The 20,063-nt window shown below is 35.6% G+C and overlaps 3 protein-coding genes across 3 annotated transcripts; all 3 read right to left on the bottom strand.

Annotated features, from left to right (window-relative positions):
• Positions 1-705: 705 nt before the first annotated feature.
• On the bottom strand, positions 706-5,091 carry LOC111793954. The gene is made up of 7 exons (XM_023676042.1): positions 4,811-5,091; positions 3,700-3,799; positions 3,467-3,587; positions 3,231-3,352; positions 2,584-2,705; positions 2,325-2,484; positions 706-1,054 (listed from the first exon to the last, which is right to left on the bottom strand). The coding sequence occupies exons 1-7, from the start codon at positions 5,082-5,084 to the stop codon at positions 940-942; spliced, it is 1,014 nt and encodes a 337-aa protein (XP_023531810.1). The 5' UTR covers positions 5,085-5,091; the 3' UTR covers positions 706-939.
• An 859-nt stretch (positions 5,092-5,950) lies between these two features.
• LOC111793857 (putative transferase At1g60990, chloroplastic) lies at positions 5,951-14,896 on the bottom strand. Its single transcript, XM_023675919.1, has 12 exons — positions 14,631-14,896; positions 14,031-14,132; positions 13,344-13,377; positions 11,703-11,776; positions 11,518-11,583; positions 11,352-11,416; positions 8,626-8,713; positions 8,458-8,523; positions 8,041-8,206; positions 7,017-7,100; positions 6,818-6,945; positions 5,951-6,320 (listed from the first exon to the last, which is right to left on the bottom strand). Exons 1-12 carry the CDS (start codon positions 14,832-14,834, stop codon positions 6,114-6,116), a joined length of 1,284 nt encoding a protein of 427 aa, XP_023531687.1. The 5' UTR covers positions 14,835-14,896; the 3' UTR covers positions 5,951-6,113.
• A 2,117-nt stretch (positions 14,897-17,013) lies between these two features.
• On the bottom strand, positions 17,014-18,534 carry LOC111792195 (F-box protein CPR1-like). The gene has a single exon (XM_023673537.1). It carries the CDS (start codon positions 18,360-18,362, stop codon positions 17,175-17,177), a length of 1,188 nt encoding a protein of 395 aa, XP_023529305.1. The 5' UTR covers positions 18,363-18,534; the 3' UTR covers positions 17,014-17,174.
• Positions 18,535-20,063: the final 1,529 nt, after the last annotated feature.

Here is a 20,063-nt window from a genome sequence, read left to right as displayed (position 1 = left end):
TTCAATAGAAGTAATTAGTTAAACAAAGTGTTAGATCCCAAGATTTTCTTCTTCTAAGGACCATTTTCATCATAAAGAACTCTCATTGAGTGAAAACTAATCGTAAGCTTTGGAACAAGAGATAGAATACAGTCCAAACTAGTAATTGTATAATGGAATCAATTTACACTTTTTACCTTTAGTTTAAAAAACTATGATTTACATGTACAGAGAATTACTAGTATAGCGCTAGCAATGAAGTTTCTAAATTTTCGTAAATGAATCAAGTTTACGAAAGTTCGTGAGGTTAATTGATATACAGAAACTCGGTTAATTGATATAGGGAAACTCTTCACACATGTGAACACTAAATATTCCAAACATAGGATATAAATATATTCCAAACATAGGATATAAATTGATACACTTGTAAAAGTTTAGATTTGCTAATGAAACATCGCACTACTTTTTTTTTTCCAAACAAGTTGAATCATTTTTTTCCTCGTCCTCCTACTCTCATAACTCTCGCACTACTTGTGACTTAAAGAAGTTATATAACCTTACTTTTAAACCGTAGATCATATATAATTTGATCTAAAAATCGAGTCATTCATTCAAAAAAAAAAAAAAACTCATGATTTGATCAGAAGGTCAATTGACAAAAAGTCCTAATACAGTAAAAAATATTTAATTTGTCATTTCAATCTTTAAGTACTTGAAAAAGAGTATTTAAAACAATGTTATCCATTGATAAGTTTAGTATTCAATGGCAAAAACTAGGATTTACCCTATACTCCATTATTGATTGGAGTCGGCATATAAGAATTTGGAGACAACTAATAAGTGGTTACATCTGGAAAACTGAGTTTTGCGTGGTGTTTCTTAATGTTTACATACAACTATACAAGTGCATTATTTACTTGGTCGAAGTTTAAATATGCTTGGCAAGAATTTACACAACTATTGTGGTTCTTGGACAGGGATAGATGAGAAGGAACAAGCTGAGGCCTCTACCTTTGTCTTATTATCTCTGACCTTCATCCATGACACCTTCCAAATCTTATATAAACTCTGCCTGCAAGACATCACAAAACAAGTGTTCATAAAAGGCTTATAATGCAATGATATTGAAATGGTAAAGTATGCAAGTTATGGATGAAAGTACAGTATGGTCTTGTGATAAATAGAAGAAAGAGCATTCAATTTTGGAAACATTCCAGCTATGCTACTTTCCTAGACCCAGATATTCTTCCATGATTTGACCAATTTCTTGCAGACAAGGTAAGAGGAACAGTAATAACTTATCCTGATCACCAAAGACCACATCCACTCCTCTACCACCTCAATATCTAATTTGTGGAAATTGATCCCACGTCGAGGTAGGCTACAAAAAGCGCCTCCAATCGGCCAAAAGAGAAGATAAACTGTAGATTTGAAAGGAGTGAGAGACAGAGGATATGTTGTCCATAGAACTATCAGAAGATTTTTCTAAGGTGATGGTGAGCAAACCATGTGAATCTCTTGGGATAACAGAGCACCATCTAAAAGAGAAAAACATCATAATCCAAAAAGATCTCAAAGAGATATCCCATTACAGAGATATACATATCATAAGAAAGGACCATTCATGTTCCATTAACAATGATATCAGACTTGGGGTAAAATAAGAACATAAAGGTGGGAGGAGATAGAACAAGGTCAAACCAACTCAACCAATGCCAGATACCTAAAATTTTCAAGGTTTGTACCATGACCCATACTTTTATGGAAAATATAATATCTACATCATTGGGTCATCCTTGCAACAAGGAAAAGAAGCTCCTTTAGATGCAGTTCTTCAGGGCTTTCTTCCAGCTTACTTGGCAAGAAAGGTATCGAAAGAATCTTCCAAGATAAGGATATTCCTTTTGACCCCTTTGTTGGCAAGAAAATGAAACAAAAGTGTCGGTGCTTTAGCATTTCTTCTGTTTTATCCAACTGGATAAGGTCTGTGTGACTACCTTGGGTTGGGGCTTATTGGAGTTTAACAACTCCTTTTTGTAATTTCATATCCTCAATAAAATTGTTTCTATTATATATAAACTAAAAAATCCTATAAAATCTAAAACATGCAAATAACAAGATCCTATTCAAACATAGTATCAATTCCATATCAGAAATTAATAAAAACACAACTGCAAGAGAAATGTCAGACATTTGCATAATTACTTCTACTTCGTCTCATTTTAGTATTTCAGAGTTACTTGAAGCATTTCCACGAGTACGCACTTCCAAAATAAATCATTGTTGCATAAACAATGGCAAGCTTAAAACAATTAAAAGAATAGAGAGCAAGAAATACTTGCCTTTCTGGTTCAATTGTTCGCTTAGCAAGCATCAAAGTTAAGAAGACAGGAACCATAGCAGCACATAAGTGCTTGAGCGTGTGACCACTAACAATATGAAATGTCCAATTATATATCAGTTTATCGCTAGCTTCTTCTACCTTTGCTAATAAATAAAACCCTGCAAGTATAACAAAGTATCCACGATTACATATTACCAACAGTCAACACTAATGCAAGACATTAAACAGCAACAGAATACCTTAAAGCAGAAACTGACCTGCAGCCCAAAGCCAGTAGGTAGAATGTGTATACATTGGAGGTAATAAAATAGTCATTAATGGAATAGCAATACAAGGAAGAAACTGGACAAGTGCATATGGGCGTAGATCATCAAACAAGCTGCAAAAGACATAGGTCAATCATGTACAGCAAGAAACCCAGATCAGAAATTCCCTAAAGTGCATTCCATATGCAAGCTGGTATTTCTAGCATTTAAATGTTGAGATAACCATTAACCTCCGAAAGTTTGAAGGCAACATTTGAGATCTTTTCTACTGCATTTTGATCATCCAAAAGTCAAAGAAGATTCGTAATTCTCAAAAGCTAGACAGTTAATTTGTACTACAAATAACACACAAGCTCAGATAGCAGTTCGAACAAGAATTGCATTTGTAACGTTAATAACTAATATGGCATTACTTGGTCTTTGGCTAGCATACAGTGTTTTTACAAAACAAAGTCAAACCTATCATTCCCACTAAACCATTAATGTTGCATTACTCGATGACTCTAATAATCTGGACTTTAGTACCAAGACCAATTTTTCAATGATATAAGATGAAGTATTCCGAACTGTTTACAACAACAATGCCGAGTTTAACTAGTAAAATGCTAACTGTTAAAAGAAAATTTGAAAGCACTTACCACCAATATAAAATGCTAACTATACCGACCAACAATAAAGGCACGATGGACAGTGTTCCCTTCTGCTCATCAATTCTTTCAATAATAAAGATTGAGATGATCGAAGTGAATGCAATGGTCATCTACAATTTCCAGAAGAGTAAATGATTCAGAATTACAATATACTGCTTGCAATACGATTAGATGTTCGAAATAATTTATATAAGCAATGCTCCATAATTGGGGAAGTGACTCACAGGTAAACGATCCCAAACAAGGCGTGCGTCGTTTGGCTCAAGATGATAATACGAGGAGCCAAAGGCTACAAGAGCCACGCCAATATAAAAGCAAGTCCAACCATAAAGCTCACCTTGCAAACTGTGGAAAACATAATCAATTTAAAATTAACATGACACAATAAATTACTTCATCATAGAAGATCAAAACATTACGAAAGCTGATAGACAAATGATATGAAAAGAAAATGCACCTCAGCCTAAAGTAATTCTCACGATAACAAAGGACAAGGCCTATGAGACCGATAACCAAGAAGGGAAAATTCGAAACTACGTTAAGAGCATTAGGTATACCTGAAAAAAAGGAAAAGGCCAAAACTTTGAGATCAATATTTAGCAAAACATATATGTACAACAACAAAAATTGAATAAGAAAAAAAAGTAGAGACCTAAATCAAGCCTCGAGTGAAACTCAAACTATATATATACCTCAAGGCTTACATCTTCTGAGATTGAAAGAGGATTAAGCCTTCTTCAGATCATAAGAGGCTTGAAATTTTTTAGATTAATAATGATTCCTCTTTTGTAAGTGAACTAGGAAGTTCTTTTTATGGTTTTCGGAACCTACTTATCAAAAGAATATAAATAAGAGTGATGATTCTCACTATGATCGTTACATGTATGATGCTAAAAATAATTGAAACAATCACATTAATAAATAGATGCATTCACAGTTATCTTCGTGCTAAAATCAATACCGATGTTACATTTTAAGTAGTAATCACAATTGCAGTGACAGACTTCATTAGAACGAACTAAGGACAGGAAGATTTTCGCTTCGTTTTAACCATCAGAAGAATAATAATGATTTAATGCAACGCTAATACAACATGAGTTATGGAATTTGATTCATTTCTACTTTGATCACCGACTTATGCCTGACTCTTCAAGGGAAAGAATCTAGAGAATACCTCTAGTCTTTTAAAACATCGATCCCAAGTCATATTAAAAATTGAAAAGCGACCCAAAACCAATCTAAGCGACATTCAGAAGATCTGTATTTAGGATTCTCTTAAAAAAAAAAAGAAAAAAGAGATTAACTATCATACTTGACTTACGGAATTACGAAACAAAGGCTCCGCACCATTGCAATGAGGAAAAACACAAAAGAACTACATCCAACAGCAAGAAATTGATCGGTTCAACCCCAGAATTCCATATGGGATCGCTTCTAAAACTCCTATTTCTCTACGCAAGTCATATCGGAATGAAAGTGCGATAGATTGTAAACAGAGGATAGGCATTTCATTAATAGACGGAAAGAATCAGAAACGCAGATGATATAAAAAGGAGAGGGAAATTAACCGAGAAATCGGCGATGATCGGCGAAATCATGGTACTCCTGCGACTGAGGGATTGAAGGGGTAACAATCATCAAAACAACGAAGCAAACAACTGCTACGAGCCAAGCGTAAATGGTTGTTTTATTCATTTTGGTCAGATTTCTGAAGGTGCGAGCTTCTTCTCCAGATCTTCCACTCTTGTTTTTTCTTCCGACTCTGCAATTGTTGTTGGAAATTTGGAATTCGGAGACGGACGGATTAAAGTCTCCGTCCGCTCTCCAAGTGTGGTTCATCATCAATGGGCCGAGAACGAACAAACTGCGAATTGGGCTTCCAGTTCTACAGCTTTTTTTAATGACAAAAATACCCTTTTAACACCTGACCCGTGAAAAATGAAAATTTTGAATTTTATAAAAAAAGGATTATTAATGATCTGTAGATGATACACACATGTAGTTATATATTGTTTCTAAAAAATTATTAAAATAAGAACTAACCGAGGTCGAACATATAGAGATTTAGATTTAAAATTTGTGACGGTAAATTAGAGAGTTTTTGTTCGTTTTTTTTTTTTTTTTAATGAGATTTTGATCCGATGTCCATTTAGTTCTTAAACTTCAAATAATATCCTTTACTAATGGTTTATAATTCCAATTAGACTTCCATAGTAATTCTCCCGCCTCCTCGGGTTTGGAAATATCGAGAGAATCCAATATCCTAAATAAAGGGAGCAGAGTTGCATCTAGAAAGCATGTGATTCATTCTCCCCAAGGCACTTTTACACGAAACACACCACCACCAAGGGCCACACAACACAAGGACTCTCTCTACATCGAATCGTGCCCTTGGCCTACTCACATACTATGAGATCCCACATCGGTTGGGGAGGAAAATAAACCAACGAGGACACTTGCCCACCTCCCCCCAAAGAGAGGTGGATTACGAAATCTCACAGTTGGGGAAGAGAACGAAGTATTCTTTATAAGGGTGTGGAAACTTCTCTCTAGCAAAACTTTGAGGGAAGCTCAAAAGGAAAAGTCCAAAGAGGACAATATCGGCCAGTGACCTCTAACCTATGCATAATACCAGGGCATCAGGGAAACACTTAAAAGAAGTTTAAATTCTTATGCTAAAATCCCTAGCTCACTACCTAGGCAAATAGTAAAAAAAAAATGTGGTTTGATATTGTAAATACAGTTGAAGTACAACCAAACCCCGATGATATGCACAAACAGGGTTCCAAAACCATCAGTCTTAAGTATCTGTATCTAAACATCATTAAAGAAACATAGAGCATTGGATCAAGAACAGAGAACTAGCAATAATTATTGTACACTGCTTCGAGGCAGGTTACTTGGGCTGTTGGACAGTGGCGGTTGTCGAGCCAAAAAGGGAACTTCAACGACCCTACCAATGGTGTTTTCTCCAACAATTACTGTGTCTCCACTGGAAGCAGCTCGCTTCTTGATGTAGCCAAGACCGAAATGCTCCAACCCTTTTCTTCCTGGTGTATAGCTTGTCAGCTTTCCCACCTACACACAATTTGAATCAAAACGTATACATATTCAACCTAAAACATGGTCATGCAGTTCAGAAATTTCATGCTCATGCAGAGGCAAAGGGCAGAAATTCTTCAGTGACAGCTCTTAGGAGTTTCATAAAGCCTATGAAATCACTCTTGAGAAAGGGAAAAGAGGTTCATGAATTGGTTGGGACATAATATTCCCTACCCGAATAGTTATATACGGCTAAGTTGTTGTTGCCTTTGCTTGCATGCTATATAACACTGTTTTTAATCTCTCACTAAATCTTGCTTTTAACTCTCCTTCGAAAATCTCTCTGCCCCCGTTTTCTAAAACTTTCTTCTTAAATCGGGGCTAGAGGCTCGAGCATACGTTGTCTGGCCATAGGTGATGCGCAAACAAATTGGCTTAACTTACTTGTTGCTGAGAAGTGAGTGTCGCGCAATCGCAAGTCCGCTGCCAAGATATTTAAGTTTCCACGTAGATTAAAAAATGCAAATAGCTACCTTTTTCCCATCAATAGTTATTGGGCTGCCAGGTTCCACTGAATCTGATAGTTGAAGTCCCCATAATCTCTGTTTTACTCCATCATATGTAATTAGTCTAGATATGGTCTCTTGTCCCTTGTAACAACCTACAGAGATTAAAAATTGAATAATCGATCCATGCTAGGTGTGATGAAATTTTATGGCAAGAAATGAGTACCCTTGTTGAGAGAAATTGAATTCCAAAGACCAGCTTCGAGTACATTGAACTCGTCAGTAAGCTCTTTCTGAGGAGCTGGCATACCTGCAAAACTTACTCAAATTATCAAGTCATACAAGAGTTCACGGTATAACAGGAGCTCCAATCAAACAAAATAAGACTTGGCTACATCCACAGGTATTGAGAGAAAAATGGTATAATCAAGAAAGATCTCCAAGAAGTAGGAAGAACGGACGCTACTAAGGGAATACTCATAGAAGAAAAATGGTATAATCAAGGAAACAAAGAGCAAAAATGGTGTATCCCCCAACCACTTATCCTCCCAAAAGTATCAAACTCATCACTCTTGACCAATGAACAAACTAAAAGAAAAGGAGAAGCCCAACAAAGATAGCTTTCCATGGATTTCTTGATTTGAGACACAACTCAAAACCAACGGATGGTAAGTCTACCGCCTTCAGAGAAAAAACTTTTCTTCCAACATACAAACCACAAATTGACGGTGGGACAGGAAGTAAAAATTACCCACACCCAACTAAACAAGAAAGGAGTATCCATCCATAGAGATGAATTGTTAACGCATAGAGATGTCTGCAAACCGTTGACAACTCAGGCCAACTAGTACCAAGATGGAGAATAGCACTGGCGCTGTTGATAGAGAGTCTAATAAAAAAAATCTCATTGATAATGCTTAAACATCTATGGAATGAACCTAGAGTATTCTTTAAGCTATTATAGTTCTTTAGTTCATACACCTTGGGAAAGATTAGGCATCTGATTAAACATACTCCCAGTTAGAAATGAACAGAAAAAGAAAAAAAAAAAGGTAAAGCGTCAAAAATAGTTTAGACGTTGAATTAGATTATCACGTCAGGATGCTTGTTGAGTCACAACTACAGATTAACAGTGTCCACAGTAAAGGATCATATTGATCAAAATTCACATAAGGCATTAAAATTTCAAGTGCACAAAACAACATTGGACCAGAACACCAAAGAGCAGAAAAAGGTTGAGGGATGTACACCTTGAAATATCCTCAGTTTTTCCCATGCGTCTGAGCCCATTGGAACAGCGCCTAGAGAAACTAGAGTTTTCCATACTGGTCCAGACACAGCAGGTGATATCAACAGTGAAAAACCTTCTTCAGAAATGATATTTCCCGCCCCAACGGTAATTGGCATACCATTAACCTGCACAATAAGATTCCAAATTTCATTGGTATTCCAAATAACATCTACATATTTCCAAACTGTGTAATTTAAGTCTAGATTAGTAATGCTAGAACAAAACAACTTTTATAATTAATTTTTCAACAAGTTTTTGTCGCCCCTTGAATGTTAGGGGAGTGTTTCTGTCACATCTCAATATTTTAACATTGATTCTCATTAGAAAAAGAAAGGAAAGTAATGCCAGATAGCTTTAATTAGAAATAAAAGCTTACGCTAAAGTGCTGATGTGTTCCATATGGTTCTCCAGCTATACTACCAAGGTTCAAAGCCTCCATGATCTGCTTGCATTTGAGGGTTAATCAAAAATTAGTACGTGAAAACCAGAAATAAGAATAAAAACAATATTGCTTGTACATGAAAACTGCATAGTGCTATTTTACTTGGTTACTTTTAGGTCCCACCAACACCAACAATGATGTTTGCTTGGTAATATCTTGAATCTCTACTTTGTCCGCCAAAAATATGTACCTAGTAAAAAATTCTTTTGTAAACTTACGAATAATAAATGGTATACATAGAAAAGAAAAAAAATTATATGCATAAATAAACTATACACACAAATATATGACAATATATATTCAAAGACGTGTGCAACTTAATACGTTTTAGCCTCCATAGACATGAATTCAGGGACGAAGTAAAGATATTGTATTTCTTCTATATTCAAATCAAAAACAAGGTCTTCTTATATAGAAAAAAGATCATCTACCAGTAAGGAAAAATATTACAAATAAAAATAATAAATATAGAACTGTAATACAAAGTTAATAATATAAAAGTCCCGTATAGGTGTTCTCTAATACAATTTTAACTCTTCTAGTATCTTGTTAATCTATATTCTTTCTTTCTTTTTTAACTAAGAGACAATTTCATTGATGATTAAAATTTACAATAGGGATGTAATATCCATGATGTTTACAAAAGACCTTCCCAATTTACAACGAGGGAGGTTTAACTAAAGGAGTAAAAATATTAGACAGTTTATACCAAGATATAGCTGGGTCAACAACATTAGCGAAAAGTTTTGTATAAGTCTGTGTCTTTTCTGCAAATATTTTTTTATTCTTCTCTTTCCACATACTCCAAAAGAAAGCCATAATGAGTTTTTCCACAATAGGCCTTTTGTATTTTCGAAAGGGTGGTACGTTAAGGCTATATCTAATAGATCCTTTACCTCCCTAGGAAATGTGAGATGTCATCCAAATATATTGAGAATCATTGTCCAAAAATTCTGAGCATATGTGCATTGCATAAATAAGTGGCTTTGTGATTCGTTTCTTTTCTTACATAATGGACACCAATTTGGAGAAAGAGTGAGTTTAGGAAGAAATAAAGATATTGTATTTTTACACCACATTTCGTTTGCTGCTCTTATGCCAACTTGAGTTTAGGAAGAATAAAGATATTGTATTTTTTTTATATTCAAATCAAATATAAGGTCTTCTTACATATATAAACAATAAATATAGATCCACAATACGAAGTTAATAATACAAAAGAATAAAGGAAAATCTAACACATAGCTAGCACACTAATGTTCACCAGTATGATCACTAGCAAATCAAGCTTGGTAATCCAATATTGTCCTCCCCGTCTCCACGAATCAATAACTAATGGAAAGTCCATGCAACATTCCTTAGAATAATCAAATAAATTATGTTGTTTGCCTGTCTTAAGTTGGACTAATGGATGAAATAAATTTCTGAAACTATGACACTATAGGTTAACATGAGACTGTGTACTCAAATCCTTTTCACAATGATGTTCCAAGGAAAGTGTTTACGCAATTTGGTGTGACCCAATCTTCCAGTTTATTATAGTCTCTTTTTGTGTTTCTGTTAAGTGCAGATAGAAATACCAAACCATATGAGAAACTTCTTTCAGAAACTTCACGGTGCCTAAAAGATATCACATTTTATTGGATGGAATTCTGTAGTTGATCCTTCGGAGGATGATGGGTTAGGGTTTAAAAACTAAAGGAAGAAGAATGGAGTTCTTTTAATCAAACGGCTTTTTAGATTTGATTTCCAAATGCAAATGAATTGCAACTATTTTTGCAATATCTCATTTTATTTTATCAATAAAAAATATTGTTTCCATGTAAATAAATAATGTAAACAAGAAAAAATCTTATTTATTATGAGAAAGGGCAATATGGAAGAATATACAAAGACATAAAAAAAAAACAGCCCAACAGGAAAAGACCAATCAAATAAACCTTAGAAAGAGGGTCCAATCTGAAATAATCACCTGGCTAATAATAACAAAAAATTTACAAAAAGCTTGAGAGTGTGAAGCCCACGAAGAGGATTTAAATCAAGTGAACTGTGACATTACGTGGTGGCTAGGGTGTCCATGAAAGAAGTTTCCGGGTAATGCACAAAAATAAATATACGTGAAAGCTATGGAAGCCCTTGGTGGAACGTGATAAAGTTTAGAAATATTTATGATAAGTTTTCCCTTGACCATGGTAGGCAGTGGTGAGAAAATTCTTTCTGGAAAGCCTTTTGGATTTTTTCTTTTTTATTTTTTTAAAAGATAAATAATAATAATAAAGACTCTTGGATTGGAAATCAGCTTGTTCCAATCTGTTTTCAACGCAATTTTTAATTATCACGTCAAAAGGTTGATAAGTTTTCATGCTCTAAGAGTGTTAACGTGGGATGCTTCCTTTCAATCTTCGATGTTGGGCAATTTTAGGTAAATTTTAATATTTTTAATCTTCCTAGCAGTCACGCCCTTGGAGAAGGCAACAGTTTTATGGGTTTCTCTTGTTAAATCTGTAGTTTCGGGGATTTGGTTTACAAGATAGAGGTTTTTCAGAAATAGAAGGATCCCTTGGGTGGAAAGCTCATCTTTGATAAAGACCCATCCAGTTTCTTGGAGAGCTCTCTGGAGCTTTTCCCAATTACCCATCTTTTGAGATTAATTCTGGTTGGGAGGCCTTCCTGTAATTTTTCAGTTTGTATGTAATTTTTAATTGTGGTCTTGATGTTTCGTAATTACTACTCTCAAGTTATGGTTCTAGTGCAAGGAAACTTATAGTCAAGAAGAAAAAAGCAAAAAACCCATGAAGGGGCAATTAAAAACTTACAAGAACACCTACTTGTTGAGCATCTGAATTATGCTTTCACGGGTCACTGGCGAAACAATTAATGTGATGGCATTTTTCTGTTAACACGATGTATAAAAAGTGAATATTATAATGAAATCGAACAAGTTATGATATAGAAAACCATGGACCATGGAGCAATATTATTTGACAGCATTACCATGATCCATGCTTGTGCAATATCAATTGTCCGAGCAGTGGGCGTAACGAACACAGTACTGCATCCCTGTAGTTAACAGAAAAAAGAACATAAAACATCAATCTTTTATTAATATAATTCCATTATTAGAGAATTTGAATATAACCAAACATGATTATAATAGGATATGCCTATTTCAAACTTACTTGTCCTTGACAGAGACTTTCAAAATTAGCTGTGCTTTGGTTCTGAAGAAACTGATAACGATCTTCTCCACTAACTTCATGTACATAAATGCATCAGTTTCATAAGAAAAATGGTCGCAAAAGCACTAAATACTGTAGTATTCAAGATTTGTGGGAAAATCTCAACCACCGGTTGAGAAGCATGAGAAGTTCAGTACAGAAGATGACTGCATAAAATTTGATTTAAGAAAGTTGTGCATTAAACTATTTTAGGACGTTAAAGTACACTTATATCTGGTGGACAATTAAACTATTTTAGGACGTTAAAGTACACTTATATCTGGTGGACAAATGCTCAATGAAGTCTTGATTGCAAACAAAGTCCATTGGGCTAGGAAAGAAGACGATGTGATCTTGAAGGCACATGAGTTGTGATCATGTGGCCTGTGGTTTCATGGACCAGGTCCATTGGAGGACAGGTTTCAAGTACAAGTGGAGAATAGGCTAGCTTTCTTATATCAATGGAAAGTTTGTCTCTTGTCCAAAAATAGGCTCATGTCTTGAATAAGGGGTAGATCAAAGGTACAGGCATATACTTTTGGCTTGTATACTTAGAAAATTCGACCTAATCACATGTTCTTAATATTGGGCTTTCATAGACGTGTTAATCTTGACTTAAGAACTGGAGTTCACGAATTAGAAATAGTTTTTGAAAATTAATTTGATAATTTTGTTAGTGCACTGCGCGCTATTGCTGCACAAATGCTACAGCGTTTCATCAGTTCCACAGTATTTCTGCAACACGCCATATCATTGCAAAACAACCGAGACCTAAAACTAAAATTAGGATTTCTGCCAATTCCAGAACCTTTGCTGATTGATTCATGTTTTAATCATTGTGTAATTTTAGCTCCATACTTGAGGATTGCTAGAATTTAATTATCTATTCTTGAGTGCTTAATTGCATTAGAATTAGTTAGTATTTGTCATTAATTAATATATTCTTGCGCAGTGAATTTTGCACATCATCTCCTCACCCAAGGCTAGCTCAAAGATACAACAAGGATTTCAATTATTAAGTTTTCCACCAAGGGGCTTGAACCTAAAACCTTGAAGGAAATTTCTAAACACACCAACCCCCTGCCACCAACGTTATCCCTTGGGGGGGAAAATCACTCAACTTAAAATATTTTTTTATTTCTTTCACACTCAATTGTAATGTATTCATGTTGTTACAAGATCTTTTTCCTTTTACAATATGAGGTCATTTAAGAAAGAATGGGCCACCAAAGCCATGATATTTCAAAGGAGCAAAGACATATACACATACATCATTTATCATTCTATTATTATTATTTTTAAGCTAAAGCTTGAAAAACAAAAATAAGAAACAAATGTTCATGATTAAGTTAAAAAAAAACAATAATAATAATCAAAATAAAATAAAAAGTTAAAGAGAGAGAATCATAAGCAATTCCAAAATCTTTTAGAGAAAGAACATCTGTAAGATCAAACTCATTAAAATCATAAGCAGCCATAAATCTCCATATTATTACATGGAATGCTTTAAAGGATGGCGGCAAAACTTTTATACGCAGTCTGTAGGATCAAACTCATAAATAATAGTGCAACAAAAAATTAGACAACAAGAAGAGAATGTACCTCTTATTCGGCCAAAATGAGAGAGATCCACAACCTAACAATTAACAACATATGAAAAAAAATCAACTGTGAAGGATATAACTTTTGTTTTTTCTAAGAAACAATTTCATTGAAATATGAAATTACAAAAACAGGGAGAAAACCTCCACTCTATGTGAGTTACAAGAAACTTCTCCAATTGAACAAAAGTGTGGAGTATCTATAAAAGTTAAAAAAAGAGGTGACAATTTACCCTATGAGATAGGAAGATAAACAATAGAAAAAAAAAGGCCTATCAAAAGTTTGCTCTTCCTCACAAACCTAATGGTCTTGCCTAACAGTCAAAAAGCTAACTCTCGTGACACATGCAATATTTTTAAGGGCAGACACACAGGAGGAGAGCTTCTAATTGACCATCTTATGAAAATTATTACCATCTAGACTTCTACAGCACACTATACTGCCTCTAATTCATCCATCCATCTTCTGACTTCATTTGGGTACTAAAGAATTAATTGCCATATTGTAATTCAGACAAATAGCAATTTAGAAATGCTTTCATATATTTGAGAATATTACCAGATTAACACAGTTAGAGATGCATATAAACAGTGTTTTCTTTCCAAAGGGAGCTATAAAAAGTTCTCAAACTAAACAAAGAAAAAAGAAAAATGACACCAGTAAGAAAAACGCTGAAAGACTACATACTGCAACCCCATTATTGGCTGCATCCAGCGCTTCATCATCATTATGAAAAGTTTCAATAATCCCATCATCAGAAATCCTCGCACCTTCAGTAGTCGCAGCCTCCTGTCCATCATAGATATCTAAATTAGAGTATTGCAAATACTAACATTTCAATTGGAATTTAGCACATAAAACAACTGTTAGCAATAATACAGTCTTAAACCGCCGTCTGAAAAGGAAAACGAGGGACGGTTCTCAATCTCCGAACAAGATTTGAGAATCATTTCTCTGAAATCAAGCATACCAGCACATTGCTTTCTTTCTTTTTCCTCCTCTTCCCTAATTTAAATGCATATGTCTTCATGTCATCAGTTAAAATATCATAACTCCAACATGCCAATAAACAATAGCGTCTCATTCCAATTTTTACGACAGAGCCAAATCAGTTGAAACAATTTCAGCAAAAAAATAATAACAACAACAACAAACAGCCTCCGCAAGCACCGATTATAAACATCAGTCTCAAAGCAAAATCATTTGGCGATAGTTTCTCCCTCCTCTCCAGTTTCTACCGAAGTAAACAGATCAACAAAGTATAATAAAAGGAGGAAAGAAACTTACAAGAAGGTCCTCGTCGATCGGAGGAGGGGAGAGGTCGAAAGGCAATGCAGAGAAGGAAGTTCTGATTCTGTTCGCTTTGGTATGGGGCTTTCGAAATGCAGGGAGCCGTAGACGACATGGCTGTGGATTGGAGATGAAGGCTCTGCTAGTAGAGGGAATCGCAGCATCTGAGACGGAGAATCCATAGCTCCAGTAAGAAGCCATAGTTGTCTGAATCTTACACAGCTCGACTCCAATCCGAATTTATCTTCTCCGCTATTGCTCAGCGCTAATGGTTTAAATCCTCATAAATAATAATTTTAATAATTTCTTAAAAATTTCATTAAAATAATTTTCATTATATCCATAGACACAATTTATTTTACATGTTACTCTTATTTTTCAGGTAAAAGAAAGACATTCTTATACAGACAACAATATTATAGTGATAATCATGGGACCAAAACTAAGATGGATGCATTCATGTTGTTTTTCTTTCTTAGCCCTCGGGTTAAATCGGGGTAAATACCTTAATTTCTTTGTTTTATTTAAATTTGTGTTTATTTTGTGTCGCATTATTTTAAAAAGATTAAATATCCCCCGAACTTTTTCCATATTTTTTTTTTTCAGTATAAGGGTTTTAGGACTTTTTGTTTACGGTATCGAGCTAATTTCAAATTGTTTGTGATGTCCCACGTTGGTTGGAGAGGAGAACACATCACCACTTATAAGGGTGTGGAAACCTTCCCCTAGCAGACGCGTTTGAGGGGAGTCTGAAAGGGAAAGCCCAAAGAGGACAATATCTGCTAGCGGTGGGCCTAGGTCATTACAAATGATATTAGAGCCAAACATCAGACAATGTGCCAGCCTTCTTGCTGTTCCCCGAAGGGGGTAGACACGAAACGATGTGCCAGTAAGGACGCTAGGCCCCAAAGGGGGGGGTGGATTTGGGGGTGGTCCCACATCGATTGGAGGAAGGATAGAGTGCCAGCGAGGACGCCGGGCCCCGAAGGGGGTGAATTGTGATGTCCCACATTGGTTGGGGAGGATAATAAACCGCCCAGACGATGTGCCAGCCTTCTCGCTGTTCCCCGAAGGGGGTAGACACGAAACGGTGTGCCAGTAAAGACGCTAGGCCCCAAAGGGGGGTGGATTTGGGGGTGGTCCCACATCGATTGGAGGAAGGATAGAGTGCCAGCGAGGACGCCGGGCCCCGAAGGGGGTGAATTGTAATGTCCCACATTGGTTGGGGAGGATAATAAACCGCCCAGACGATGTGCCAGCCTTCTCGCTGTTCCCCGAAGGGGGTAGACACGAAACGGTGTGCCAGTAAAGACGCTAGGCCCCAAAGGGGGGTGGATTTGGGGGTGGTCCCACATCGATTGGAGGAAGGATAGAGTGCCAGCGAGGACGCCGGGCCCCGAAGGGGGTGAATTGTGATGTCCCACATTGGTTGGGGAGGATAATAAACCGCCTTCTCCTAGCATACGCGTTTTAAAGCCTTGAGGGGAGCCCGAAATGGAAAGCCCAAAGAGGACAATATAGCCGTGGGCTTAGGTCATTACATTGATTGAATAAAGTTTTTGATTATGTAAGTTGTTTCAAACGGGCTCGAGACTATGGTCAAATCAAACTAAGTTCTTTTTTTTATTACTAATGTGATATGGGACATTCCTCTTTTTACTATTAGATATGTATGCACGTAATTGAATAATATATTGCAAAATAATCTTGTGGTAATTAGTTATCGAGGTCACCGCATAGAGCCCGTGTGTCTAATAGAACACTAAGACTCGTTTAGTGACATTCTGATTCTTGTTTCCCATTTTCTCGTACGCTTCCTCTTTTTAAAGAAAGAACGGAACAAAATTCGACCATTGTTCCATGTAAAAAGTAGAAAAGGAGTTGGTAATCTTATCTTATGCTCCCAAAATTTAAATTAAAAATATCAAAATTTAAATCAAAATTAGCCTTTTTTTACTTTTTCTTTTTTTATCCCGTTCTTAGAAGAATTTAACCCATGAATCAACAAAACAACTTGGACGGTAGCCTAGGAGAGACAAATTGATACGACCCATGTCGACGAAACAATGTTTGGGGAGGAGATGATGGACTTTGAGCGGGTAGGGGTCGCTCGGACGTGGGAGGCCATTCATCTAACATAACTAAGACGCATGACATTTTCTTATCAAGAGCAAGATAGTATGAATAGATGAGAGTATCGCTAACTTAGTTTTCCAACGAGGGGTTACTAACGAATTCAAATTTTCGTGATCATATATTCGAGAATTCAAACGCTCATTCCTCTCCTAATCTCCATTATCTAACTTTTTTATGTCTTCAAGAACTTTAGAAAGAATCCATAGTTCTCAAAATTGATTTTGGGTTCTTGAAAATAGCTTCATGAACTCAAACTTCAATAGAATCATTCAAGAAAACAGAATCAAATGGAACTCAGTATTCAATTTCAATTAACATACACATGAACAGGATGCAATTCAACTGCAACTAAATAAACAATTTCAATCAATTTACACTAACATTATTGCTTACCGATCTGAAGCTTTAGTTGAGAGTTGCAGAAGTTCCATGATATTCATCCCAATCGTCATCTTCAAGCACTTCTTTCACGATTCTTTTCCCTTGATTAAGCAGAGCTATGCTTTCAACAAATGTATCCAGAAAGAAAGAATCATGAGCTCCACGAATTCCAAGCCCCTTCACAATTTGATTCTCTGGTTTGTATGAAACCAGTTCTCCATTTCTAGATGTCATAAGCATCTCACCGTTTTCCCTGCAACGGAGAGCCATTCCCAGCCCTTGAGATGGATCAACACTCAGAATTTTTGTCCAAGATTCAGGTACATCATATTTTCTCAGCATCCAAACAGATGAAACGTATCTATTACCGAAAGGATACCAGCCGCATTGAAGAACAGAAAGTGATCCTCCAAGCACTGCAACTTTCAAATTCTGTGGAAATTCATTCACCAAACTATGTGGAAGTGCAATTGTGCTGAAAGATTCACTATCCATATGGAACCTCAGAATTACGCATCGAAAGCCTCTGCGGCTTCGAGTGAACGCAATCCAATGAACAGCTTCGTTCATAAAAATCTGTGTCCATTGCGATTTGAGTATTTCATAACAAGGAGCAGGATCGATAATTTGTCGCCAAGAACGCGTACTAAGCTGATACAACTCCACCTTAGGCGGAAGTTCATAATCATACAAAGGCGATTCACCTTCAATATACACTAACCTAACCAATTTGAAGTCGCTAGCGCGAGAATCGAAGCCAAATCCAAGCGCGTACTTGTACGGCGTTCCATACACAGTGAAGATATCGCTCGGCCAAGGAACAGCGAGGAATCGCTGAATCGAAGGATTCCACAAGAAAATATCCAAACCTAACAAACACAACAATCCGTTACAAGAACCTACCAGTTTAAAATTCTCATTCCAATTAACATAAGGAAGCTTCAATTCCTTGTAAATCCCCAAGGTTTCAGTATCGAAATGCAGAGAGTAGCGCTCGCCATTCTTGCTACCGGTACCATAGCACCGCCGGAGGAGAAGTAGACGATCACCGCCGCGGTTCGTGTTGGATTGATTAAGGTGAGAGACGACAAAAACCGGATCGGTGATTAGAGAACGCCATGGTTTTGAAACGCAGCTGCAGAGTATGAGGGTTTTGGAGGAAAGTTTGAGGAAGATGTAGAACAAAACCTCCGGCGGAAGAGAATCTAACATTTGATGAAGCTTCCGATTGAGGAATTCAGATGAGAAAATTGCAGAATTTCGAAGAGCTCCGGATTTTTCTTGTTCCGTCTCCAAGAAAGTGGCTGCAATTTCCAGAGCTCGAAGAGGAGAGAGAGAAAACAGCTATGAGAGAGAGAGAGAGAGAGAGAGAAACAGAACGACAAAGAAATATATAAAAATCAACGGCGGTTTTGTTTGATTATTTCGTCGTCGTCGTTCAAAAGACACACCATTTCATAGCGTGTATCTTTTCCCACGTCATTTAATTTAGATAAAAATTACAAATAATAATAATAATAAATTAAAAAATCAAACATTAAATCTAAATAAATTAAGATAAATACTTCCCGGAACCAGGGTCTTAGCTACTCGCTTTCGAACGATTTTTAGCCGCCTTCTGAGTTCTCGCTATAGACTTTGTCTTAAGGGTTGCGTTTGTTGTTGCTGTCCTCGTCGGTAATCGTTGTTGGAGAGTCATAGCTTATATCAATTGAGAGTCCTGCGTTGCGTCTTATCTAGACCGCTGACAACCTTAGCTAGAGTCACTGTATGTAACTCATTGGGGTCAAATGTGTCCTGCCTTGAACGAAGATGAACAGAGAATCCTTGAAACGTCAAGTTCGGATCTCGAAACTTACAAAAATTTTAATAATACTTCAGAAATTCAAAAATAAATTTACGGTTAGTTTTTTTTAATGAAATTATGATATTTTATTAATACCCGCTAAAGAAATAACTACGCTTACATTTAATTTCGGAGGAAATTGTTATATTTTATTTCAAAAATATCTCTTAAATACTTCATTATACTTTCAAAAGTTTTATTAATATCTTTAAATTTTTATTCGGTAGCGAATCTCTGCTTCGATCCTTATAAAATTTAATAGAAAATTATGCATAAATTGAGAATAAAATGGAGGTAAGGGTCGGGTCAGAGACGGGAAAGTCATGTTTACCTCCGCTCTGCAAAATAGGGGTAAGGGTCGGGCCAGGGACGGGAAAGTCATGTTTACCTCCGCTCTGCAAAATAAGGGTAAGGGTCGGGTCAGGGACGGGAAAGTCATCTTTACCTCCGCTCTGCTACGTAGACATCTTTATACCTAATTAGTTTATGCAGGTAAAAAAAATTATTAAATCTTAAGAATATTTTTTAGGAAAATTACAAATATTAAATTTAAGGAAATTATTACAAATATTTATAGACTGAATTATTAATTTTCAAGATTATTTTTTACCTTTTTACTCTAATAATCATTAAAAAAAAAATATATTATTCCGTACCTTTCATCTGGCTTTTATGTGTAATTTATACGATTGTTAATTAATTAATTGATTTTGATTTACCAAAATTAATATAATTAATTATTTAGTTATAATAAATCAATAACATTTATAAAAATGTATTTAATTCATTATTTTATCAATAAATGTAGTTATATATTCACTAAAATTATTAATTAGTAAATTAGTTACCAACATTTTAAATATATTTAATAAGTAATTTATGATTATTTAAGTTAAGTTAATACAAAAAATTATTTTCAATAATTATAATTATAATTAACTAATTATCCCTTGAAATTTTATGAACATTGTGCAAATAAAAATCTTAGAAAAATAAAATACAATTTTTTAGTGTAAACTTTTTCTAAGCGATTTCAAATTGGCTAAATGACTATTTTAACCCTGATT

The sequence above is a fragment of the Cucurbita pepo genome, chromosome LG04 (genome assembly GCF_002806865.2).
Source record: "Cucurbita pepo subsp. pepo cultivar mu-cu-16 chromosome LG04, ASM280686v2, whole genome shotgun sequence".
Lineage (NCBI taxonomy): Eukaryota > Viridiplantae > Streptophyta > Magnoliopsida > Cucurbitales > Cucurbitaceae > Cucurbita > Cucurbita pepo.
Note: the sequence above shows the minus strand (reverse complement) of the source record. Positions and strands in the feature narration are given on the sequence as shown.

Bases quoted from the DNA above. Each gene is read 5' to 3' on its own strand.
- LOC111793954 (XM_023676042.1), bottom strand. From the start codon at position 5,084: ATGATGAACCACACTTGGAGAGCGGACGGAGACTTTAATCCGTCCGTC. The intron at 3,800-4,810 runs GTTAATTTCCCT...CCTTTTTTTCAG, and splicing joins CGATCATCGCCGATTTCTCG to GTATACCTAATGCTCTTAAC. The intron at 1,055-2,324 runs GCAAGTATTTCT...GATGTCTTGCAG, and splicing joins CGAACAATTGAACCAGAAAG to GCAGAGTTTATATAAGATTT.
- LOC111793857 (XM_023675919.1), bottom strand. From the start codon at position 14,834: ATGGCTTCTTACTGGAGCTATGGATTCTCCGTCTCAGATGCTGCGATT. The intron at 11,777-13,343 runs GTACATTCTCTT...ATGTACATGAAG, and splicing joins TCATTTTGGCCGAATAAGAG to TTAGTGGAGAAGATCGTTAT. The intron at 8,714-11,351 runs GTAGGTGTTCTT...ATTTTTTACTAG, and splicing joins ATAATTCAGATGCTCAACAA to GTACATATTTTTGGCGGACA.
- LOC111792195 (XM_023673537.1), bottom strand. From the start codon at position 18,362: ATGTTAGATTCTCTTCCGCCGGAGGTTTTGTTCTACATCTTCCTCAAA.